This window comes from Tachysurus vachellii, chromosome 24 (assembly GCF_030014155.1).
Source record: "Tachysurus vachellii isolate PV-2020 chromosome 24, HZAU_Pvac_v1, whole genome shotgun sequence".
In the NCBI taxonomy this organism is placed as follows: Eukaryota; Metazoa; Chordata; class Actinopteri; order Siluriformes; family Bagridae; genus Tachysurus; species Tachysurus vachellii.
This window is the reverse complement of record NC_083483.1, coordinates 2,710,240-2,731,414: the sequence shown is the minus strand read 5'-3', so window position 1 is coordinate 2,731,414 and position 21,175 is coordinate 2,710,240. Positions and strand designations below refer to the sequence as shown.

The 21,175-nt window shown below is 38.0% G+C and overlaps 2 protein-coding genes across 3 annotated transcripts; both read left to right on the top strand.

Annotated features, from left to right (window-relative positions):
* The first annotated feature begins 3,659 nt into the window (after positions 1–3,659).
* LOC132839255 (interferon-induced GTP-binding protein Mx1-like) lies at positions 3,660–13,056 on the top strand. Of its 2 annotated transcripts, XM_060860136.1 has the most exons (13): positions 3,660–3,680; positions 5,886–6,075; positions 7,505–7,642; positions 7,827–7,978; positions 8,130–8,268; positions 8,385–8,583; positions 8,779–8,857; positions 9,065–9,187; positions 9,802–9,943; positions 10,401–10,559; positions 10,778–10,854; positions 11,017–11,259; positions 12,817–13,056. In XM_060860136.1, exons 2-13 carry the CDS (start codon positions 5,886–5,888, stop codon positions 13,048–13,050), a joined length of 1,875 nt encoding a protein of 624 aa, XP_060716119.1. In that variant the 5' UTR covers positions 3,660–3,680; the 3' UTR covers positions 13,051–13,056. The 2 variants fall into 2 exon arrangements, with proteins under 2 accessions (XP_060716119.1, XP_060716118.1); XM_060860135.1 differs by lacking the exon at positions 3,660–3,680 and having other exon boundaries at positions 5,786–6,075.
* Positions 13,057–14,735: 1,679 nt separating this feature from the next.
* LOC132839885 (interferon-induced GTP-binding protein Mx1-like) lies at positions 14,736–21,175 on the top strand. Its single transcript, XM_060861113.1, has 13 exons — positions 14,736–14,925; positions 16,336–16,473; positions 16,665–16,816; positions 16,966–17,104; positions 17,224–17,422; positions 17,618–17,696; positions 17,891–18,013; positions 18,878–19,019; positions 19,520–19,678; positions 19,898–19,974; positions 20,124–20,286; positions 20,329–20,381; positions 20,933–21,175. The coding sequence occupies exons 1-13, from the start codon at positions 14,736–14,738 to the stop codon at positions 21,173–21,175; spliced, it is 1,857 nt and encodes a 618-aa protein (XP_060717096.1).

The window sequence follows — 21,175 nt, the reverse complement described above, 5'->3', positions numbered from 1 at the left end:
GTAGGAATACAGCATTTGGCAAAACCACTTATCCAGAGCAATGTACATTTTTAATTCATTTTATACAAATGAGCAATATTTACATGGGGTTGTGTATTATAATATGGCTAGAGTTTGATTTTATTATGAAGTCTAATTAAATAAAGTAATTGATGTTCTAGGAAAATAGGCAACAAATTCACAGAATTATATTGTTTTCTTATAACAGCACATACTGAAGTATCTCATTCCTTTAATTTCCACATGAATTTGCTAACCTTTTTTAAGAGGATCATACATATTTTTCTGTTTACAGATATGTTTAATGTGATGGAACAGCCGAAAAACAGTTTCTTCCTGTTTGAGGTCTATTGTCTGTTTTTTTAGGGCATATTGTTATCTTTCTAAAACATTGGTCACTTTGAAGGGTGTGTGCTCATTTTTATAGGGTGTTTGGTGACTTTAGCATATGGGCATATAGCCACATATATAGGTTATGACCATATAGACACATTTTAGGGTGTAGGGTAACTTTTTAGGGCATAGTGTCACTTTTTATGCTGTATTTTTATGGATTTGAACTTTTCCTGGCATTTTCCCCATGTCTAGGGTATAGAGTCTTTTCAATAAAATTTTAATTATTTTAAATTTCTCAGTATACTCTTCCTTTTTTTGATCCTTCCTAGTTTCACCTTCTAAGTTTTAACTTACTCAATTATAAAACATATGATTTGCCCAACACTAGCTAACATTACAGTAACTGATGTTATCATACACCTGCCGGCTCCCTTAGGTCAAATCTAGATAAAATAGCTAGCTTGGAAAATCTAAGTGGAGACATTTTTATACATTTATGATGAAATTTTTCTTAGTTAGTGTTATTTAATTTAGTCAAAACTACAAACGTGGTGACATTGTAAACTGTAAAGAATGTCCTTAATTTTGCTGAACAGAAGAACTGTTAAAGGTGGGGTCACCGTTGTTTGAGAAATGCTTCAGAAAACTGCGTTGGGCCGCCAAACAAAACAAAAACAAAACTAATGTGTAGCCATTAGCAGAAAGCGATTGAAACATTGACATGGCGGATAAAAACAAAGAAAGAAAGCAAAGAAAGGTTTACGATAAGGCAAGAAGTAGGACGTGTTAATATAGGATTAGCTTTCCAGTGCTGGAGAGAACTGAAGGAGCGGGAAGGCCGATGGGATGCCGAGGGACAAGTAAAGTTGGCCGCATATTAAATATTAAGTAAAGTTGGCCGTATGTATTAAAAAGAAATTTTTCCCCAAATAAGTGTTGTAGTTTAACTATCAGGACATCAGTAGTAGTAGTAGTAGTAGTAGTAGCCTTTATTGTCACTGGTCCCAAGTACCAGCGAAATTAGCCATCAATCCAGTAATCCAGCACAGGCAAGCAGCCATCAAGTCCTGCAGCCTTTATCATACCACGAAGGCGTGGGATGGGGGGTGAATGCATATCTTTAAACGTGTGTGTGTGTACGTATGTAAGTGTGTAGGCCTGGAGAGTCGCTGCTCCCGGCATCAAATCTCGGCGCCACAGTCCGCAAGATTGTCATAGCGATACACAGCAAGTTGCCATGGAGACAGCCTTGATCAGGTCCCAGACAGAGTCAACAATCAGCAGGTGTCTGTGGAAGTGGTGGGAGGAATGCAAGAGCGTCTCGCTGCAGTGCTCATCCAGGGGAATTGTTGTTCCAACAGCGGCCTTGGCCGAGGCCAGTGCTGGTTGAGGGGAGACGAAAGCAGATAAGATTGGGACTGTTTGGTCTTGGGGCGAGTAGACGCATTCCAATTTACACCACTACTCTCTTAGTCCATTCTGGTCTCCAAATCAATCCATTTTCCTTTCCAAAGCAGTGAGCTTCTCTGTGATGTTATCCAAAGCAGTATCCAAAGCAGTGAGCTTCACCATGATGTTATCCATATTGCGGTTAATAGTCCCAGCCTCAGTGCTGACCGCTCTGCCCACTGCATCAGTCATGACGGGCAGCCTTGGGAGGGCAGTCAGGTTCCCCCGAACCCAAGCTTCTCGTTGAGAAGATGGTGTCAATTGCGTTGAGAGACCAGTTTATCAAATCCATGATATTTTTTAGTTTGGAGAGCAGTGTGGCGAGAGTCTCTCAAAGTATAAGACAATAGACGAGATGAGAGGAGCAAAGCAGGGAAAGTAAGGGGGAGGAGAGGGAGAGAAAATGCGACTGCCTTCGTTGAGAGCCAAAAGAGAAGTGTGAGCTGAATTTGGTGACAGTACAGTGTATTATAGTGAAGTTATTGACTGTTTTTGTAGTATTTGCTTTTCGGGTTTTGCACTTGACACGGTCCCTTGGAATCTGTCTCTCAGTCGTCCGCACATAGAGACTTGTGTAAAGAGGCGTGCAAAGAGGTCCAACACTGGCTAAGGCACTGGACAAGGCGATACCCCTAGTAGAGTGAGCACTGATGCCGAGAGGCAAGACAAGACCGTGCGCTCATAGGCCTTAGTAATGGTCTTAGTCAGTGTGCCAGGATGACTGGACAACCTGCCATCCTGGGCACCTTAGGGACACATTCTGCCCTCGGGTGCAGAATAACCTCGGACATGCCAGGAGCAAATTCTAGGCAGGCGCAGAGATCAACAGGGCCTGCAAATCACACACTCTTGAGAGAGGCCAAGGCTAGGACCTGAGCCACCTTCAGGGTCAGAAACTTTTCAGAGGCTGACTCCATAGGCTCAAAGGGGTCTTCCAGCAGCCCCTCAGGGACCACAGAGAGGTCACAGGAAGGAAGGCGCGGTCTACAGGAAGGCCTCAGCCGCCTGACACCACGCATAAATCGAGAGGACAGGGGACAGGTTCCTGGATCGCAGAGATGGAGGCCACATACACCTTTAAAATAGATGGGGACAGGCCCAGAGAAAAGCAAGACTGCAGTAACTCCAGTACTGTACCGACCGGGTGATCCAGTGAACTGGATCCTGACAGCATTCATCGCACCAGAGGCGAAAAAGCCTCCACTTCAGAGCATTCAGCTTCCTAGTGGAGGGAGCCCTAGCATTTAATAGAGTCTCTGTCACCTCAGATGGGAGGCCTGCCTCTAGGAACTGGTTCCCCTAAGGGGCCAGACCCAGAGGATCCACATCTCGGGGCAGAGGTGTTCCACATCTTGGGGCTTCAGCCCTGATGCATTGCCCATTGTGCCGTAGAGAGGAGATCCTTCTTGACGGGAGCCTCCCATGTAGTGCTGTTCAGGAAGGAGAATAGGTCCATAAACCAAAATTGAGAGGGCCAACGAGGCGCAACTAGTGGAAGCTTAGAACTGACGACACTTACCTCCTCTTCCGGCCAATTAAATTTCAACTTGGAACAGCGCGTGTCACCTTGAGGAGCTCCTTGAATGCTACTGATTGCGTCTTCCTGGTCTGGAGAAATCACAGCGCAAGCTCCCGAAACTGACACTGAGAGAACAAAGTCAAGGGAGAGGGCAAGAGAAAGGGAAATACCCGTCTCTTGCTCCGTTTCCGCTAACTCAACCTGAGAACCTCATGATCGAAGCCGCGGGACCCGAACCATGAGGTGCAGCCAAAGCTGGAAATACAGCCAAGCGGGATCGGAGAGTGCGCAGAGGGAATCCATCACAATGCATGCAGCCGGCTCCCTCGAGAGCCGACCGGGCATGCTCCTCTCCCAAACAAACAATGCAAAGAGAGTGCGTGTCGTCCGCCATGATATAGTGGGAGCATGGATGCATACATCTCTTAAAATGTTCACATCGCAATATAGTTAGAAATATATATATTTCGTTCCCTGCAATAGACAGACAGGATAGACAATTGGCACACATACACAGAGCGCTTCCTGGAGAAAAAGAAGCTGGAGTAATGTGACTGTACTGTTGCACCTAATGTAACCTCTTGTTCTATATTGAGATTCACAGCGAGTTAAACTCTCTCTTGCATCACTTCCACCAAGGTACAGGCAGTTGTTGTATTTGACCAGGATGTAATGCAGAAAAGTGTGAAACTAAAAGATACAAACACAAAAAGGTATTTAAATGACTAGAAATCAAAATCAATATAAAATAAATCGTATTACTGTGCTGTATCACGTTAACACAAATTAGCATCCATGAACACATTTTAACTTACTTCAATAATCAGGTATATCATGTGTAATATTACTATTAAACACAGAAACTAACTCATATTGCCACTCAAAGGGTTTCAAACAATTGGCTGACTTTAGAGGGAGAGAGAAACACCCCAACATGTGCTTATTGCCGTTCTGGAAGCACTTATTCTTCTCTTGCCACATAGTAGCTAAACTACTACGATAACTATAGAACTAACGCTCTCTAGAGGACTGGAAAAACAACAATATATTTACATTTACATTTACATTTACAGCATTTGGCAGACGCCCTTATTCAGAGCGACGTACATAAGTGCTTAAATCTCTAGCATTGAATACATTAATGCTGGCTCACTAGGTTACATACTTAAGATACCATGAGTTTAAAACAAAAAATCTTTTTAAAACAAAGTTACAATGAAAAAGTGTCAAAGGTGTTTGTTTTTTTTTTTTTTTTTTAAATGCAAAAGATAAGGAAAGAAGTGCTAGTTGAAGTGTTTCCTGAATAAGTAGGTCTTCAACCGCCGCTTGAAAATAGCCAGTGACTCAATATATCAACAGCGCCACTGCAGTGACGTAAATGCCCTTATATGGACTTACTGTTGCGTATTCACTTCGTCACGTGTCCTTTCTTTTGGCTTGTGCACACAGAGCTTCAGACACAACTTCCTCACAGAAGCATTTCCCTAGCGTCAGCCCTGAAGCAGCGTTAAGTTCCCTCGAAAGGGAACTGCCAACTGACAATAGCCCCACCTGCTGGCCGGAACTGGTAATGTTATCAGCTGGCTTTTTAAATACCCTACACATTAAACGCCAGATCACACATTCAACTTTGAGGGATACATGGGACAAAAAATTCATGGTGGTAGAAACTGAAACACTATTACATCCTCTCATGCTTAGCCAGGAAAACAAGGTGTGTAAATGTCTATATTAGTTCGAAGCTACATGAAGATATGACCAGACTATAAGGACACGTACATTGCTGTAAGCAGCTAAACCGATAGAACAGGACTTAAGTAGTGTCTCATGACCGACACCAAACTAATGTAGTTTCGTGTTAGAAGGGCAAATACATTTATATTTTATTTATCTGGCAGTCCTATAAAACAGTGTTGTCGGATTATTTTTAGAATTTGACAAAATTAAACAATGCTTGTTTTACTGGCAAACATAAAAAATAATATTAATCATTCATATATCTAAAGTCTGTTCTTTTCACTCTCAAGCACTGATTATTCGTTTCAGGATTCGAGTCGTTGAGTCGATTCTTCAGCTGAACTCATTTAACTTTTATTTGCCTAGTCAAAACGTCAGACTAAATATTACTTTCCCTTTTTTCCTTCTGTGGAAGCATTAAAGGTAAAAGAAGGTAGTTTACTTTGGGTTCATCTCTAGGATTCGATTCATTGAATCAATTCAGCAAATCCAGGTAGAACCGAACGTTATTTGATTGATTTGAGTTAATTTCGTTGACTAATTATACACCTACAGAAACCAATATTGTATAGTCTGTATAGACCAAAACCTTATATACGTTTCGCCTTTCATTTGATTGCTTGAGAATCGATTCATGTAAAAGAATCGTGGAAAAAACGATTTGAAGGTAGTTTGCATGACAGGTAAAGCATCCTGGAGCATCACTTACTCTTTTGCAAGTACCAGGTTCCACAGATAGGAAACAGCGCTGCGTAAAAGCACACACTACAAACGAAATAAGATTAGTTGTTGATTATTGTCTATTAATTATTTATCTATTTGCTGAGTTTATCCGCAATCAGAGATGAGCGCGATCCTGAATAAACCGTATGAATTAAAGGTGCGTCCGTGCATCGACCTGATCGACTCTCTGCGCGCGCTCGGTGTGGAGAAGGACCTCGAGCTGCCCGCCATCGCCGTGATCGGAGACCAGAGCTCGGGGAAGAGCTCGGTGCTGGAGGCGCTGTCCGGAGTCGCGCTGCCCCGCGGGACTGGTGAGACACCATGGGGTCAAATTAATCATGTAACTTTAAAAAAAATGTTCTGATTATATTAATTACTTTTATTTCTTCCCTTAAATTTTCTTCCCTTAAAAACATTTCCAAAGTTAACATTAATATAACTTTCACTCAAGACAATAATAAGTAAAAGCAGTTACAGTCCACTTTTAGTCTTAGATTTGTTGTTTTTAAAATTAAAATGTTATAATTAAGCCAAACTTTAATGACTTTAATTGAAATAACTAAAATAACAAACAAACAAACAAACAAACAAATAAATAAATACATTGTGAAAACATGAAAACTGTCATTTGGTAACGAAAGTTGAATTTATAATATAATTTTATTGTTATTTAATATTAGGTGAAGTATGTATGACATTTCAAAGTGAATGCAGGAAGTGAATGCAGCGATAACAATGTGTGCGTGTCAGACCTGAATTACACAGAATTTAAGATGGATAAAAAAGTGATAGTTTATTAGTATGTAGTTCATTTCATTTCTTTATGTAAGTTGTAAATAATACAAAACATATACTGCAAGCATATATGCTGTTTATGCCCTGTGTTTACGTGCTGTAGTGCATGTAAAGAAAATAAAATTAAGTTAGGACATGGCTAACACTTTTTATAAAATCAATTGAAATCATCAACAAAAATTCTGTTCAATAATTTGTGGCTTTTACCTTCTTTTTGTTGAAATGAATACATGCTAAGTTCAGATCTATCTGGTCTGGGTACTAGTGTGGTGTTGTCTCTAGTTCTCTGTCTCTCTGGCACACTGAGTTACTGCATAACAAACAAACCACATATTATTTTCTTGACAGTAATCCACACAGGTGAGAATCATCATGCTTTGCCTGTTGGGTCACCCCACTTTCTTTCTGACCCTCAACCATAGCACCCACTGACACTTACCCCTTCACCTGATTCAGGCAAGGGTCCCCTTCTCCCTCTCCCACCACCTGGGACAAAAACATTTTAGACTATAGAACACAAGGGAAAGAAAATATTAGAAGAGAATTCAACAGGTGCTCAGGAAAAATGCTTTTATCTGGCTTGCACATGTCTGTTTATTAGACTGGATCTGGAGCTCCCTGTTTAGTGACTCTAAGTCAGTTCCCTACAGCTCTTTGGTAGCAATAACTGGATTGTCTTTTTGAGTGTCTGGCATCATATCCTGCATTCAACCTTTTTTAATATTAATGACTGAAAAATAAAGGTGGGATAACAATGACTCGATTACTCTCACATGGTCATGGAAATGCCTGGGCACTACACAGAACCAGCAAACCTACAGTACTGTGAATACCTTGTGATATCTCAGAAAAAACCTGTGGGACATGTCATGGGTGACTTAAAAACAAGCTGAATTTTTGTTTTTTTTTATAAAAGAATGTTTAAGAAAACCCCTTATCATGCAGGCATGGTGACACGATGTCCACTTGAGCTCAAGATGACAAAGAACAGAAACAAAAACTGCTGGAATGGAAAGATCCGATATCTGGATAATGAGGAAAACATTAATAATCCTGCTGATGTGGAGGAAATTATTAAAAAAGGTAGTGACTCGATATCACAATCACAATAATGTTGTTTAAATAGATAGCTTTGTTTGGACTTATTTTTAAGCATTAGCTATATAATATGGTTACTGGTTTTGTCTAATGTTAGTTAGCTAGATTTGTTTAGTTATATGATTGTTTATACTTTATTGTCTCAATTATTGTTTCATGACAATTTAAGCTCAGCAAAATATAGCTGGGCCTGTGGGCATCAGTGACGAGCTCATCAGACTGGAAGTGATATCAGCTGATGTTCCTGACCTCACGCTCATTGATCTGCCTGGAATTGTTCGTGTGCCAATGGATGGTCAACCAGAGGACATCTGCGAACAGGTAAATTATTTTTAGAAATTATTTAATGAATCGTATTGGTTATATGAATGCTGATTAAATATGATATTATAATAACTTTGTTAAGAATGATAAAATATAAAAATAGACCATTATGAAATGTAACATCAACACGTTCCTTGAATGCTTTCAGAGTAAGAGGTTGACCCGAAAGTTCATATCAAAGCAAGGTACCATCATCCTGGTGGTTGTGCAGAGCAATGTGGACATAGCTACGTCAGAAGCACTTAAAATGGCTAAGGAAGTTGATCCAAATGGAGAGAGAACCCTTGGTCTGTAGTCTTTTCATCCCTGTATAATTTTAATACATTATAATGCAAACTTTTGATGCTTCTTCTCATTGTCTAGCTAGCTAGATATCTTCCATGACTTTTTGTGATTATAACAGGGATCCTAACAATGCCTGACCTGGTGGATAAAGGCACAGAGGATGCAGTGGTGTCCATCATCAATAATGAGATCATTAACCTCACTAAAGGCTACATGATTGTCAAGTGCAGAGGACAGCAGGAGATCCATGACCGTGTCATCCTGTATGAAGCTATTGAGACAGAGAAGAACTTCTTTGAAAATCACCCTAAATTCAGGTGTACATTTTTATCTCTGGGTAGATATGACTTTAAGTAGATTATTTAGAAATTACTATGGAGGTTATTCTTTTACGAGTTTAAAGGTGCACAATATTAGCTTGTACAAAGGGTCATAATGCTCATAAATCCAGGAAAATATATTCTGTTACAAAAAAGTAAAATATGTGTAAAATGTAATTAATATTTTCATAGCACCCTGTATGATGAAGGTAAAGCCACCATTCCCAACCTGGCTGAGAAACTCATGCTCAAACTTGTCTTTCACATTGAGGTAAAAAAACGTTCTAGAAGCCTGTCGGTTGTGTGGTATTGGTATGTGGTAAATGTCCTTGCTAGTAATAAAATTTCTGTCCTTGTCTTTGCTGGTAGTAAAATCCTTGTTGTGTGTGTGTGTCTGTGTGTGTGTGTCTATGTGTGTGTGTGTGTGTGTGTGTGTGTGTGTGTGTGTGTGTGTGCGCGCGTGCGTGTGTGTGATTAGTGTTATCTGCCACATTTGGAGGAGCAAATCCAGAATAAGTTGGATGAAACGCTGACTGAACTACATCACTATGGTTCAGGGCTTCCTACAGAACCAAACCAAAGAATTAACTGCCTGACTGATGTGAGTTGTACACAAAACCTAAATAAAAAGCAGTCATGAAGCAGCTCTAATTTAAATAAATGAAGTTAACTAAAAGAAAGAAGAAAGAAAATAGAGTCAGGGACAGTCTGCAACATCAGCCTTATCACCAAACACAGTGGTGGAGGCTGCCACACAATCTCGTCATGGAGCAGACCTTGGATCTCAGTGGTAGCATTTTAAAGTGCAATTGGAATAGGATTTAATATTAATACTGACAACAATCATAATAACAATACAGGCAAACAGTCCAAAAGTGTGATTACAAAATTAAATCCAAAGAACAGACGAAGATTGTGTGATCAAAGAAAAAAGCGGACTTTCAGGATTTAAGCCTCATCATAGCACAGAAACAAACAGCACAGCACAAAATAACATCATAAAAGAGACAAGGAAGGTTTAAATTAATATCCTTCACTAAACACAAAACACTACATGTATTATAAAATCTGCATTTTCATCTTAATTTCAGCAAAATATTCTATGTTACCATTTTAATACAGCTCTTTGTTTTTTGTAATGTAACCATAATAATACTAGAAAGCATGTGGTTGTGAGTTTTTAAATCTGATCCCAGATTTATGTTTGTTTATTAGAAAATCACAGCGTTTACTAAGGATGTCATCAACCTATCAATTGGAGAAGACCTGAGGAATATGCCGCATGTTAACATCTTTTCAAGTCTGAGGAAACACTTTGAAGACTGGAAGAATGATCTAGACCAATCAGGACAGAACTGTGAGTCTAAATCTATCTGTGTGGCTGTACATCAAGGGCATCGCAGATATGTATGTATACACATGATCTGTCATCAAATCGACTATTTTCATTAGCATAGGCTGCCGATGATTTTGCCCGTTTGAAAACCATTTATTTCAGCATAATTTTTTATTAATTTAAATGGACATCTTTTAGACTTTCAGAAAATTCATAGCAAGCAAATGTGTGAAAGAAATTGTAAGTTTGCTTTTTTTTTTTTTAACAAAACTGACAGGCTTGTGAGTGGTGGAAGAAATAATAGAATAAATGATATAAAAATATAATTTATTGTATTATTTCTTCCACCACTATATATTCTGATTAATATATTCTGTGCATCCAAATTTTTTTACAAAGACATGAGTGTGGAGGGAGTGTAGAATGGACCACACCAAAGTTAATGTCATTTACCTTTCACCTGGGAAAACATTTCTAGTTAATAACAGCATTGAGAAGGAACTGCAGGAGTATAAGAAGAAATACAGAGGAAGAGAACTTCCAAGCTTCATGAACTACAAAACTTTTGAGATCATTTTGAAGGACCAGCTCGAAAAACTGGAGGAACCTGCCATCAGAAAACTGAAGGAAATCTCAGGTACATGGCAGGAACTTGTTTAAATCCATGTGCATGGAGCATTTTGTCAAGTTTTATGTTTTTTATACAAGGTGATTTGTGCATGTAAAAGGTAAGATAACTGAAAACACCATGGCTTGCTACTACAACTACATTATAATTACAGATTTTAATTTTCTCTTCCACACACTACCTTTTGTGTCCATGTAAACATTGTGTTGATAGAAATTTGTCTTTAGGTCTCATAAAGACAGAATTCATCCAACTGGCTCAATTCAGCTTTCACGCTTTTCCCAATCTCCTCAAGACAGCAAAGGTAGGCTACCATTTTTACTCTCACACACAAACAAACTCTGCCTATATTTGCAGGGCTATGAGCACTAAATGACAATATATAACAAACATAAGGCACATGCTTAAGACACTAATCAAGCTATATCGAAAAATATCAGGGTGAGATGGTTTTTTGTTTTTCTAGATCAAAATCGAGAACATAAAGCAGGTAAAGGAGTCAGAAGCTGAATCATTGCTGAGGACTCAGTTTAAGATGGAGCTGATGATCTGTACCCAAGACAGCATATATAAGGATACCCTGTACACGGTCCAGGAGGGAGAAGCAGAGAAAAAAAAGTTAGGTGTGCCTTGCCCTGCTTCTCATAATTTGACTGATCACACAGACGGTGTTGAGGAACTGATGCGCCACCTGAAGTCCTACTACATGGTAAGTGGTTATTCTATGTGGCAGATGAAGTGGTTTATCTGCAATGTTAGCATGTTTGAGAGCACAACTGGACAGAAATTTATGCAAACTGTGCATGTAAAAGTCTGCAAAAACCTGCATGGCCTGATTATTCCTGTAACATCGTGGGCGCTTTTCAAGCAAATCCACAGCCACCAGCACGCCTCTCTATAGGCTCTCGGTCATGTACCTATGCAAAACATCCTTGTATTAAACTCTGTTTCAGTTGTTCCCTGACAACAAAACATTTCACTTTTTCCCTATTATTTTGGTTGGATATATAATCAATCCGGGGGGCACGGTGGCTTAGTGGTTAGCACGTTCGCCTCACACCTCCAGGGTCGAGGTTCGATTCCCGCCTTCTTGTGTGTGTGGAGTTTTCATGTTCTCCCTGTGTCTCGGGGTTTCCTCCGGGTACTCCGGTTTCCTCCCCCGGTCCAAAGACATGCATGGTAGGTTGATTGGCATCTCTGGAAAATTGTCCGTAGTGTGTGAATGAGAGTGTGTGTGTGCCCTGTGATGGGTTGGCACTCCGTCCAGGGTGTATCCTGCCTTGATGCCCGATGACGCCTGAGATAGGCACAGGCTCCCCGTGACATTTACATTTACATTTACATTTACAGCATTTGGCAGACGCCCTTATCCAGAGCGACGTACATAAGTGCTTAAATCTCTAACATTGAATACATTAATGCTGGCTCACTAAGTTACATACTTAAGATACCATGAGTTTAAAACATTTGTTCAAAGTTGCAATGAAAAAGTGTCAAAGGTTTTTTTTTTTTTAAAAATGCAAAAGATAAGGAAAGAAGTGCTAGTTGAAGTGTTTCCTGAATAAGTAGGTCTTCAACCGCCGCTTGAAAATATCCAGTGACTCAGCTGTTCGGACCTCTAGGGGAAGTTCATTCCACCACCTTGGTTCCAGTACAGAGAAGAGTCTTGTAGTATACTTGCCTCTTACCCTGAGAGATGGTGGAACCAGTCGAGCAGTGCTGGTAGATCGGAGGGTGCGGGGTGCAGTGCGAGGAGTGATGAGGGTAGTTGTGACCCGAGGTAGTTCGGATAAACGGTAGAAGATGAATGAATGAATGAATGAATGAATGAATATAATCAATCCCCCCAACCCCTCAATCTATTAGTTCTAGGTAGCCTTAATGGCATTTTTACTTGGACTAATCTTGTATTTGCACTGGTCTTGCTAAATATAGAAATATAGAAATAATATTCCTGTGCAAAAAGTATGACAAGTAATAATGAATAACATATTCTAACATCCTAAATGCACAAATGAAGCAAAATAGTTGACATAATGGCTTGATCTCAAAAAGTATATAATGGTTTTTGATTTTAAACTTAGGCTTTCCTGTGGAGTTGATCTTAACTGGGCCTTAACTCCCATAAGTCTTAGTCTTTACATGATCTCAGCTAGCCTTGGTCTTGGACGTAACTGTCTTTACCAGTCCTGACATTTCTTGCTACCTATTTGATAACATTTAATATGAATGAATTTAAATTTTCCTTAAATAAACATGTGTCTAGATTTCGACAAAGCGTCTGGCTGACCAGGTTCCGCTGGTGATCAGGTACATGATGGTTCAGGACTCAGCAGTACAACTGGAGAGAGAAATGATACAGCTTATACAGGGGGAAGTCAACTTTGATGAGCTGCTGAAAGAAGATCATGACATTATCAACAAACGTAACAACCTGAAATGCCGCCAGAAACGGCTGACAGATGCTCTCAATTACCTGACTACCTTTCAGAGTCAATGATAAATGCAATTATAGAATCTGTTTTAGTAAATTATGATCTACAGGTTTTAGGAATGACATTACTGTTTTAATTTCTACTTATTTAATTATGAATATGATATTAAAAATATGAGATTAGCTCAGAAGGTTGTTACTAATTTTCTGTTAAAACAATTTCTTTCTGTACTGTGTTGAGTCTGTCACAAAATCATTTAGGATTTTCTTTTAAGGCATTGTACTCTTTTCTACTCCTTATAGTTGCTGGGAAAATGTTTGAAAATAATGATTATTATTATTATTATTATTATTATTATTATTATTATTATTATTATTATTATTATTATTATTATTATTTTGTTCTGGATTAATAATGACTAACTAGAAATAAAAATGATAATTTCTATGCTTATGTTCTGTAAAGCTGCTTTAAGACAATGTCAATTGTAAAAAGCACTACACAAATAAATTTGAAGTGAACTGAAATAAATTTACATTTGTATATGTATTTTTTTAGCTCTTAACAAAATTAAGCCCTACTTATTCCTTACTCTTCATTACATATACAATATACTTTAGGCGGATGTTGTTCTTTTTTAGGGTGGCAGTGTGGGGAAATTTTTTTAATACTTTTCTGCCCAATACTTAAGTAATTTACTGAAATCACATCTATTAAACTCAATTTCTGCAAGCCGAATATGGTTCACTGCTTCGTTTTTTTTTCAGCCCTGTGAACCTAAAAATAAAATAAAAAGAAGAATAATTACATATTTGCACTATCTAGAAACATTTTTATCTTCTCATTTTAGCGTATTGACCACCAATGTATAGCATGCACACATCAATTCATTTTTTATTTACAGTATATAATGGTTTGTATATGCTTAATGATTTTATAGAATATTATTTAATTTGACATTTATCGCGTTGTTACATCCTCTCATGCTTAGCCAGGAAAACAAGGTGTGTAAATGTCTATATTAGTTCGAAGTTACATGAAGATATGACCAGACTATAAGGACACGTACATTGCTGTAAGCAGCTAAACCGATAGAACAGGACTTAAGTAGTGTCTCATGACCGACACCAAACTAATGTAGTTTCGTGTTAGAAGGGCAAATACATTTATATTTTATTTACCTGGTAGTCCTATTGACAAATATGCTTGTTTTACTGGCAAACTTTCAAAGTAATATTAATCATTCATATATTTAAAGTTTGTTCTTTTCACTCTCAAGCACTGACTATTAGCTTCAGGATTCGAGTCGCTGAGTCGATTCTTCAGCTGAACTCTTTTAACTTTTATTTGCCTAGTCAAAACGTCAGTCTAAACTAAATATTACTTCCCCCTCTTTCCCTCTGTGGAAGCGTTAAAGGTAAAATAAGGTTTGGATTCATCTCTAGGATTCTAAGGGATTCTCAAGGACTAATTATAGTAAAAACACCTACAGAAACCATCTTTCATCTTTCATCTGATTGCTTGAGAATCGATTCATGTAAAAGAATTGTGGAAAAAAACGATTTGAAGGTAGTTTGCATGACAGGGAAAGCATCCTGGAGCATCACTTACTTACTCTTCTACAAGTACCAGGTTCCACAGATAGAAAACAGCGCTGCGTAAAAGCACACACTACAAACGAAATAAGATTAGTTGTTGATTATTGTCTATTAATTATTTATCTATTTGCTGAGTTTATCCGCAATCAGAGATGAGGGCGATCCTGAATAAACCGTATGAAATAAAGGTGCGTCCGTGCATCGACCTGATCGACTCTCTGCGCGCGCTCGGTGTGGAGAAGGACCTCGAGCTGCCCGCCATCGCCGTGATCGGAGACCAGAGCTCGGGGAAGAGCTCGGTGCTGGAGGCGCTGTCCGGAGTCGCGCTGCCCCGCGGGACTGGTGAGACACCATGGGGTCAAATTAATCATGTAACTTTAAAAAAAATGTTCTGATTATATTAATTACTTTTATTTCTTCTCTTAAATGTCTAAAATCTAAAAACATTTCCGAGGTTAGCATTAATATAACTTTCACTCAAGACAATAATAAGTAAAAGCAGTTACAGTCCACTTTTAGTCTTAGATTTGTTGTTTTTAAAATTAAAATGTTATAATTAAGCCAAACGTTAATGACTTTAGTTAAAATACAAAATACATTTTTTGTTTAAAAAATAAAATAAATAAAATAAATAAATAAATAAATAAATAAACAATTTAATACATTTTTAAAAACATGTTTAGATTATTTAATATTAAATAACTTTATTCTAGATTATTTAATATTAGGTGAAGTATGTATGACATTTCAAAGTGAATGCAGGAAGTGAATGCAGCGATAACAATGTGTGCGTGTCAGACCTGAATTACACAGAATTTAAGATGGATAAAAAAGTGATAGTTTATTAGTATGTAGTTCATTTCATTTCTTTATGTAATTGAAAATAATACAAAACATATACTGCAAGCATATATGCTGTTTATGCCCAGTGTTTAAGTGTCACACACGTGTGCTGATAGGCTGATATCTGTAGATTTGTACTTCAAACTGTGATAGGAAACTACAGGATTGTGGGAATTAACAACCTAGATATCTGTGATTCAGCGTGTGAATGAGGAACTAAAGGTACATCCGATCACATGCACCAGAGGAACCAGTTTAGCCAATCACTTAGATTTGTTGCTTTACCACGTCATACCTAATTTTCATAGAATTGACAAACCCCATCTTGCTTTAGAGCCCTGGTGTGTGTGCATGTAAAGAAAATAGGATTAAGTGGACAGGCTAACTTCCCTTAGACTTTCAGGTTTATTTTATTGTCCTGCCCACACTTTTTATAAAATCAATTGAAATCATCAACAGAAATTCTGTTCAATACTTTGTGGGTTTTACCTCCTTTTTGTTGAAATGAATACATGCTAAGTTCAGATCTATCTGGTCTGGGTACTAGTGTGATGTTGTCTCTAGTTCTCTGTCTCTCTGGCACACTGAGTTACTGCATAACAAACAAACCACATATTATTTTCTTCACAGTGATCCACACAGGTGAGGATCATCATGCTTTACCTGTTGGGTCACCCCACTTTCTTTCATCTTTCTTTCACTTTCTTTCTAACCTCAACCACAGCACCCACTGACACATATCCCATCACCTGATTCAGGCAAGGGTCCCCTTCTCCCCCTCCCACTAACTGGGTTAAAAAATTTTTAGACTATAGAACACTAGGGAAAGAAAATATTGAAAGAGAATTCAACAGGTCCTGAATTTTTGTCTTCTATAAAAAATGCTTAAGAAAACCCCTTATCCTGCAGGCATGGTGACACGATGTCCACTTGAGCTCAAAATGACAAAGAACAGAAACAAAAACTGCTGGCATGGAAAGATCCAATATCTGGATTATGAGGAAAACATTAATAATCCTGCTGATGTGGAGAAGATTATTAAAGAAGGTACTGACTCGATATCACAATCACAATAATGTTGTTTAAATAGATAGCTTTGTTTGGACTTATTTTTAAGCATTAGCTATATAATTTGGTTACTGGTTTTGTCTAATGTTAGCTAGCTAGATTTGTTTAGTTATATGATTGTTTATACTTAGCTGTTTATTGTCTCAATTATTGTTTCATGACAATTTAAGCTCAGCAAAATATAGCTGGGCCTGTGGGCATCAGTGACGAGCTCATCAGACTGGAAGTGATATCAGCTGATGTTCCTGACCTCACGCTCATTGATCTGCCTGGAATTGTTCGTGTGCCAATGGACGGTCAACCAGAGGACATCTGCGAACAGGTAAATTATTGTTAGACATTATTTAATGAATTGTATTTGTTATATATATGCCGATTAAATGACATTATAAAAACTTTGTAAATCCTAATAAAATATAAAAATAAACCATTATGAAATGTAACATCAACACGTTCCTGAAATTCTTTCAGAGTAAGAGGCTGATACAAAAGTTCATATCAAAGCAAGGTACCATCATCCTGGTGGTTGTGCAGAGCAATGTGGACATAGCTACTACAGAAGCACTTAAAATGGCTAAGGAAGTTGATCCAAATGGAGAGAGAACCCTTGGTCTGTAGTCTTTTCATCCCTGTATAATTTTAATACATTACAAGGCAAACTTTCATGCTTCTTCTCATTGTCTAGCTAGATAGATATCTTCCGTGACTTTTTGTGTGTGATTATAACAGGGATTCTAACAAAGCCTGACCTGGTGGATAAAGGCACAGAGGATGCAGTGGTGTCCATCATCAATAATGAGATCATTAACCTCACTAAAGGCTACATGATTGTCAAGTGCAGAGGACAGCAGGAGATCCATGACCGTGTCATCCTGTATAAAGCTATTGAGACAGAGAAGAACTTCTTTGAAAATCACCCTCAATTCAGGTTTACATTTTTATCTCTGGGTAGATATGTCTTTAAGTAGATTATTTAGAAATGACCATAGAGTTTATTTTTTCGGAGATTAAAGGTGCACAATATTAGCTTGTTCAAAAGGTCATAATGCTCAGAAATCCAGGAAAAATCTATTCTGTTACAAAAAAAAATAATTTTTGTAAAATGTAATTAATATTTTCATAGCATCCTGTATGATGAAGGTAAAGCCACCATTCCCAACCTGGCTGAGAAACTCACGCTCGAACTCGTCTTTCACATTGAGGTAAAAAACTTTCTAGAAGCCTGTAGGTTGTGTGGTACACAAATGTTCTTGCTAATAGTAAAATTTCTGTCCTTGTCTTTGCTGGTAGTAAAATCCTTGTCAAATGTGTGTGTGTGTGTGTGTGTGTGTGTGTGTGTGTGTGTGTGTGTGTCTGGGTTTGTTTGTTGGGTGTGTGTGTGCGCGTGTGTGTTTAGCATTATCTGCCACATTTGGATGAGCAAATCCAGAAGAAGTTGGATGAAACTCAGGCTGAACTAGATCACAATCTTTCAGGGCTTCCTACTGATCCAGACCAAAGATATAACTTCCTGACTGATGTGAGTTGTACACAAAACCTAAATAAAACCAAACTCAGGTACACACACTCATAATTTAAATAAATAAAGTTAACTAACAAACTATAAAAAGAAAATTAAAAAAGTGAATAGAGGAAGAGTCAGGGACATGGTCACCAGAGTTAGATCGCTGGAGCAAGGCTTTGGACGCCATGTTGTTGGCTCCAGCCTGAATCTGTCTTAGCATGGTCCAGGACCATTAACCTCAGGAGGGACCTCTGTGGAACAGGTCTTTGGAAGGTACCATATTGGCCTCGTTGTGGAGCAGAGATTTGAAGGACACGACGTCAACCCCAGTGCAGTGCAGCAACTCATCACCAAACACAATGGTGGAGGCTGCCACACAATCCCGTCATGGAGAAGACCTTGGATCTCAGTGTTACAGGTTGCCTTGATGGCCTCTGGAGGCAGATCTGCACTGGGTTCTGCCTTGTCAGCATTTGAAAGTGCAATTGGAATAGGACTTAATATTAATACTGACTATAATCATAATGACGATAGAGGCAAACAGTCTAAAAGTGTGATTACAAAATCTAAATCCAAAGAACAGGTGACGATTGTGTGATCAAAGTAAAGATCAGACTTTCAGGATTTAGGTCTCATCATAGCACAGAGACAAAAACACGGCACAAATTAATATCAGAAAAGGGACAAGGAAGGTTTAAAATGATATCCTTGACTAAAACACAAAACACTACATGCATTATAATTTTTGCATTTTCATTTAAGTTTCAGCAAATATTCTGTTACCATTTTAATACAGCTCTTTGTTTTTTATAGTGTAACCATAATAATACTAGAAAGCATGTTTTTAAATCTGACCACAGATTTATGTTTGTTTATTAGAAAATCACAGCATTTACTAAGGATGTCATCAACCTAACAATCGGAGGAGACCTGAGTAATATGCCGCATGTTAACATCTTTTCAAATCTGAGGAAACACTTTGATGACTGGAAGAATGATCTAGACCAATCAGGACAGAACTGTGAGTCTAATTATTTCCGTGTGGAAGGGCATCGCAGAAATGCATGTACTGTATACACATGAAATGTCATAAAATATACTAATTTAATTAGTGTAGGCTGCCAATGATTTTGCCTGTTTAGCAACCATTTATTTCAGCATAATTTTTAATTAATTTAAATGGACATTTTTCAGACTTTCTGAAAATTCATGGCAAGCAAATGTGTGAAAGGAATTGAAAGCATGTTTTTTTTTTTAACTAAACTAAGGTGCTAGTGAGAAACCAGGAAAGAAATAATACATTCACACTTTTATAGTAGAACGAATGATGTAAAAATACAGTATTGTGACAAATTCATGAACCTACAGTGTACAAAGTGTTGTTAAATATCGTCTGCACATTTAAATGTAGTTTAAATTTAGTTTACAAAGATTAAAGAATGGAGAAGAAAAGAAAAGAGTGTAGAATGGACCGCACCAAAGTTAATGTCATTTACCTTTTACCTGGTAAAAAATGTCTAGTTAATAAGAGCATTGAGAAGGAACTGCAGGAGTATGAGAAGAAATACAGAGGAAGAGAAATTCCAAGCTTCATCAACTACAAAACTTTCGAGATAATATTGAAGGACCAGCTTGAAAAACTGGAGGAACCTGCCATCAGAAAACTGAAGGAAATCTCAGGTACATGGCAGGAACTTGTTTAAATTCATGTGCATGGAGCATTTTGTCAGGTTTTATGTTTTTTATACGAGGTGTTTTGTGCATGTAAAAGGTATAAGATAAGTGAAAACACCATGGCTTGCTACTACAACTACATTATAATTACAGATTTTAATTTCTCTTTCACACACTACTTTTTGTGTCCATGTAAACATTGTGTTGATAGAAATTTGTCTTTAGGACTCATAAGGAAGGATTTCATCCAACTGGCTCAATTAAGCTTTCCAGATTTTCCCAATCTCATAAATATGACAAAGGTAAATCATCATATTTACACTCACACACACAAACTCTGCCTATATTTGCAGGGCTATAAACACTAAATGAAAATATCCAACAAACATACATAAGGCACATGCTTAAGACATATAAGCATGTCATGGTGTGAAGGTTTTTTTTTTTCCAGACCAAAATTGAGAACATAAAGCAGGTAAAGGAGTCAGAGGCTGAATCATTGCTGAGGACTCAGTTTAAGATGGAGCTGATGATCTGTACCCAAGACAGCATATATAAGGACACCCTGTGCATGGTGAAGTCTCAGGAGGAAGAAGAAGAGAGAATCTCACATGGTGTGGCTCCTCCTGCTTCTCATAGTTTGTATAATCCCTCAGATAGTGAAGGCACTCGTGAAGAACTGATGCGCCACCTGAAAACCTACTACATGGTAAGTGGTTATTCTATAAGTAGCAGATGAAGTGGTTTATCTGCAATGTTAGAATGTATGAAAACAGCACAATCGGACAGAAATATTGACCACTGAGGGTGGTAATGTCTCAAGACATTTTCTGCATTAATTGAATTAGTCCTATACATACTGGCATTTGTATTTAGACTTTCGTATGTGTGCTGGTCTTGGTAAATATAGAAATAACATTCCTGTTATCTTTACTTTTCCCATGCAATAAGTGTGACAAGTAATACAAAAATAGAGTATTCTAAAAAACATTCAAAATGCACAAATGAAGCTAACTAGTTGACGTAATGGCTTGATCTCAAAAATGATAGTTTTTGGTCTTGAACTTGACTGGTGTGGCTTTCCTGTGGAGTTGGTCTTTATCTTTCCTCAACTCCCATAAGTCTCGGTCATGACATGATCTCAACTAGCCCTGGTCTTGGACATAACACATTGACAATCCTCACAGTTTTCTATTTCTTGCTGCCTATTTGTTGATTACATTTGATTTTAATGTAAATTTTTCTTAAACATGTGTTTAGATTTCGACTAAGCGTCTGGCTGACCAGGTTCTGCTGGTAATCAGGTACATGATGGTTCAGGAGTCAGCAGTACAACTAGAGAGAGAAATGATGCAGCTTATACAGGGCAAAGTCAACATTCATGAGCTGCTGAAAGAAGATCCTGACATTATCAGCAAACGGAACAACTTGAAAAGCCGTCAGAAACGGCTGAGAGATGCTCTCAATCTGTGTGCAATTATACAACGTCTTTGTGAATTATGA

Excerpts from the sequence above, each read along its gene's own strand:
- LOC132839255 (XM_060860136.1), top strand. The coding sequence starts at position 5,886 with ATGAGCGCGATCCTGAATAAACCGTATGAATTAAAGGTGCGTCCGTGC. Across the intron at positions 7,979-8,129 it reads CAGAGGACATCTGCGAACAG|AGTAAGAGGTTGACCCGAAA; the intron begins GTAAATTATTTT and ends GAATGCTTTCAG. Across the intron at positions 8,858-9,064 it reads AACTTGTCTTTCACATTGAG|TGTTATCTGCCACATTTGGA; the intron begins GTAAAAAAACGT and ends GTGTGTGATTAG.
- LOC132839885 (XM_060861113.1), top strand. The coding sequence starts at position 14,736 with ATGAGGGCGATCCTGAATAAACCGTATGAAATAAAGGTGCGTCCGTGC. Across the intron at positions 16,474-16,664 it reads GGAGAAGATTATTAAAGAAG|CTCAGCAAAATATAGCTGGG; the intron begins GTACTGACTCGA and ends TGACAATTTAAG. Across the intron at positions 19,020-19,519 it reads AGACCAATCAGGACAGAACT|TTAATAAGAGCATTGAGAAG; the intron begins GTGAGTCTAATT and ends AAAAATGTCTAG.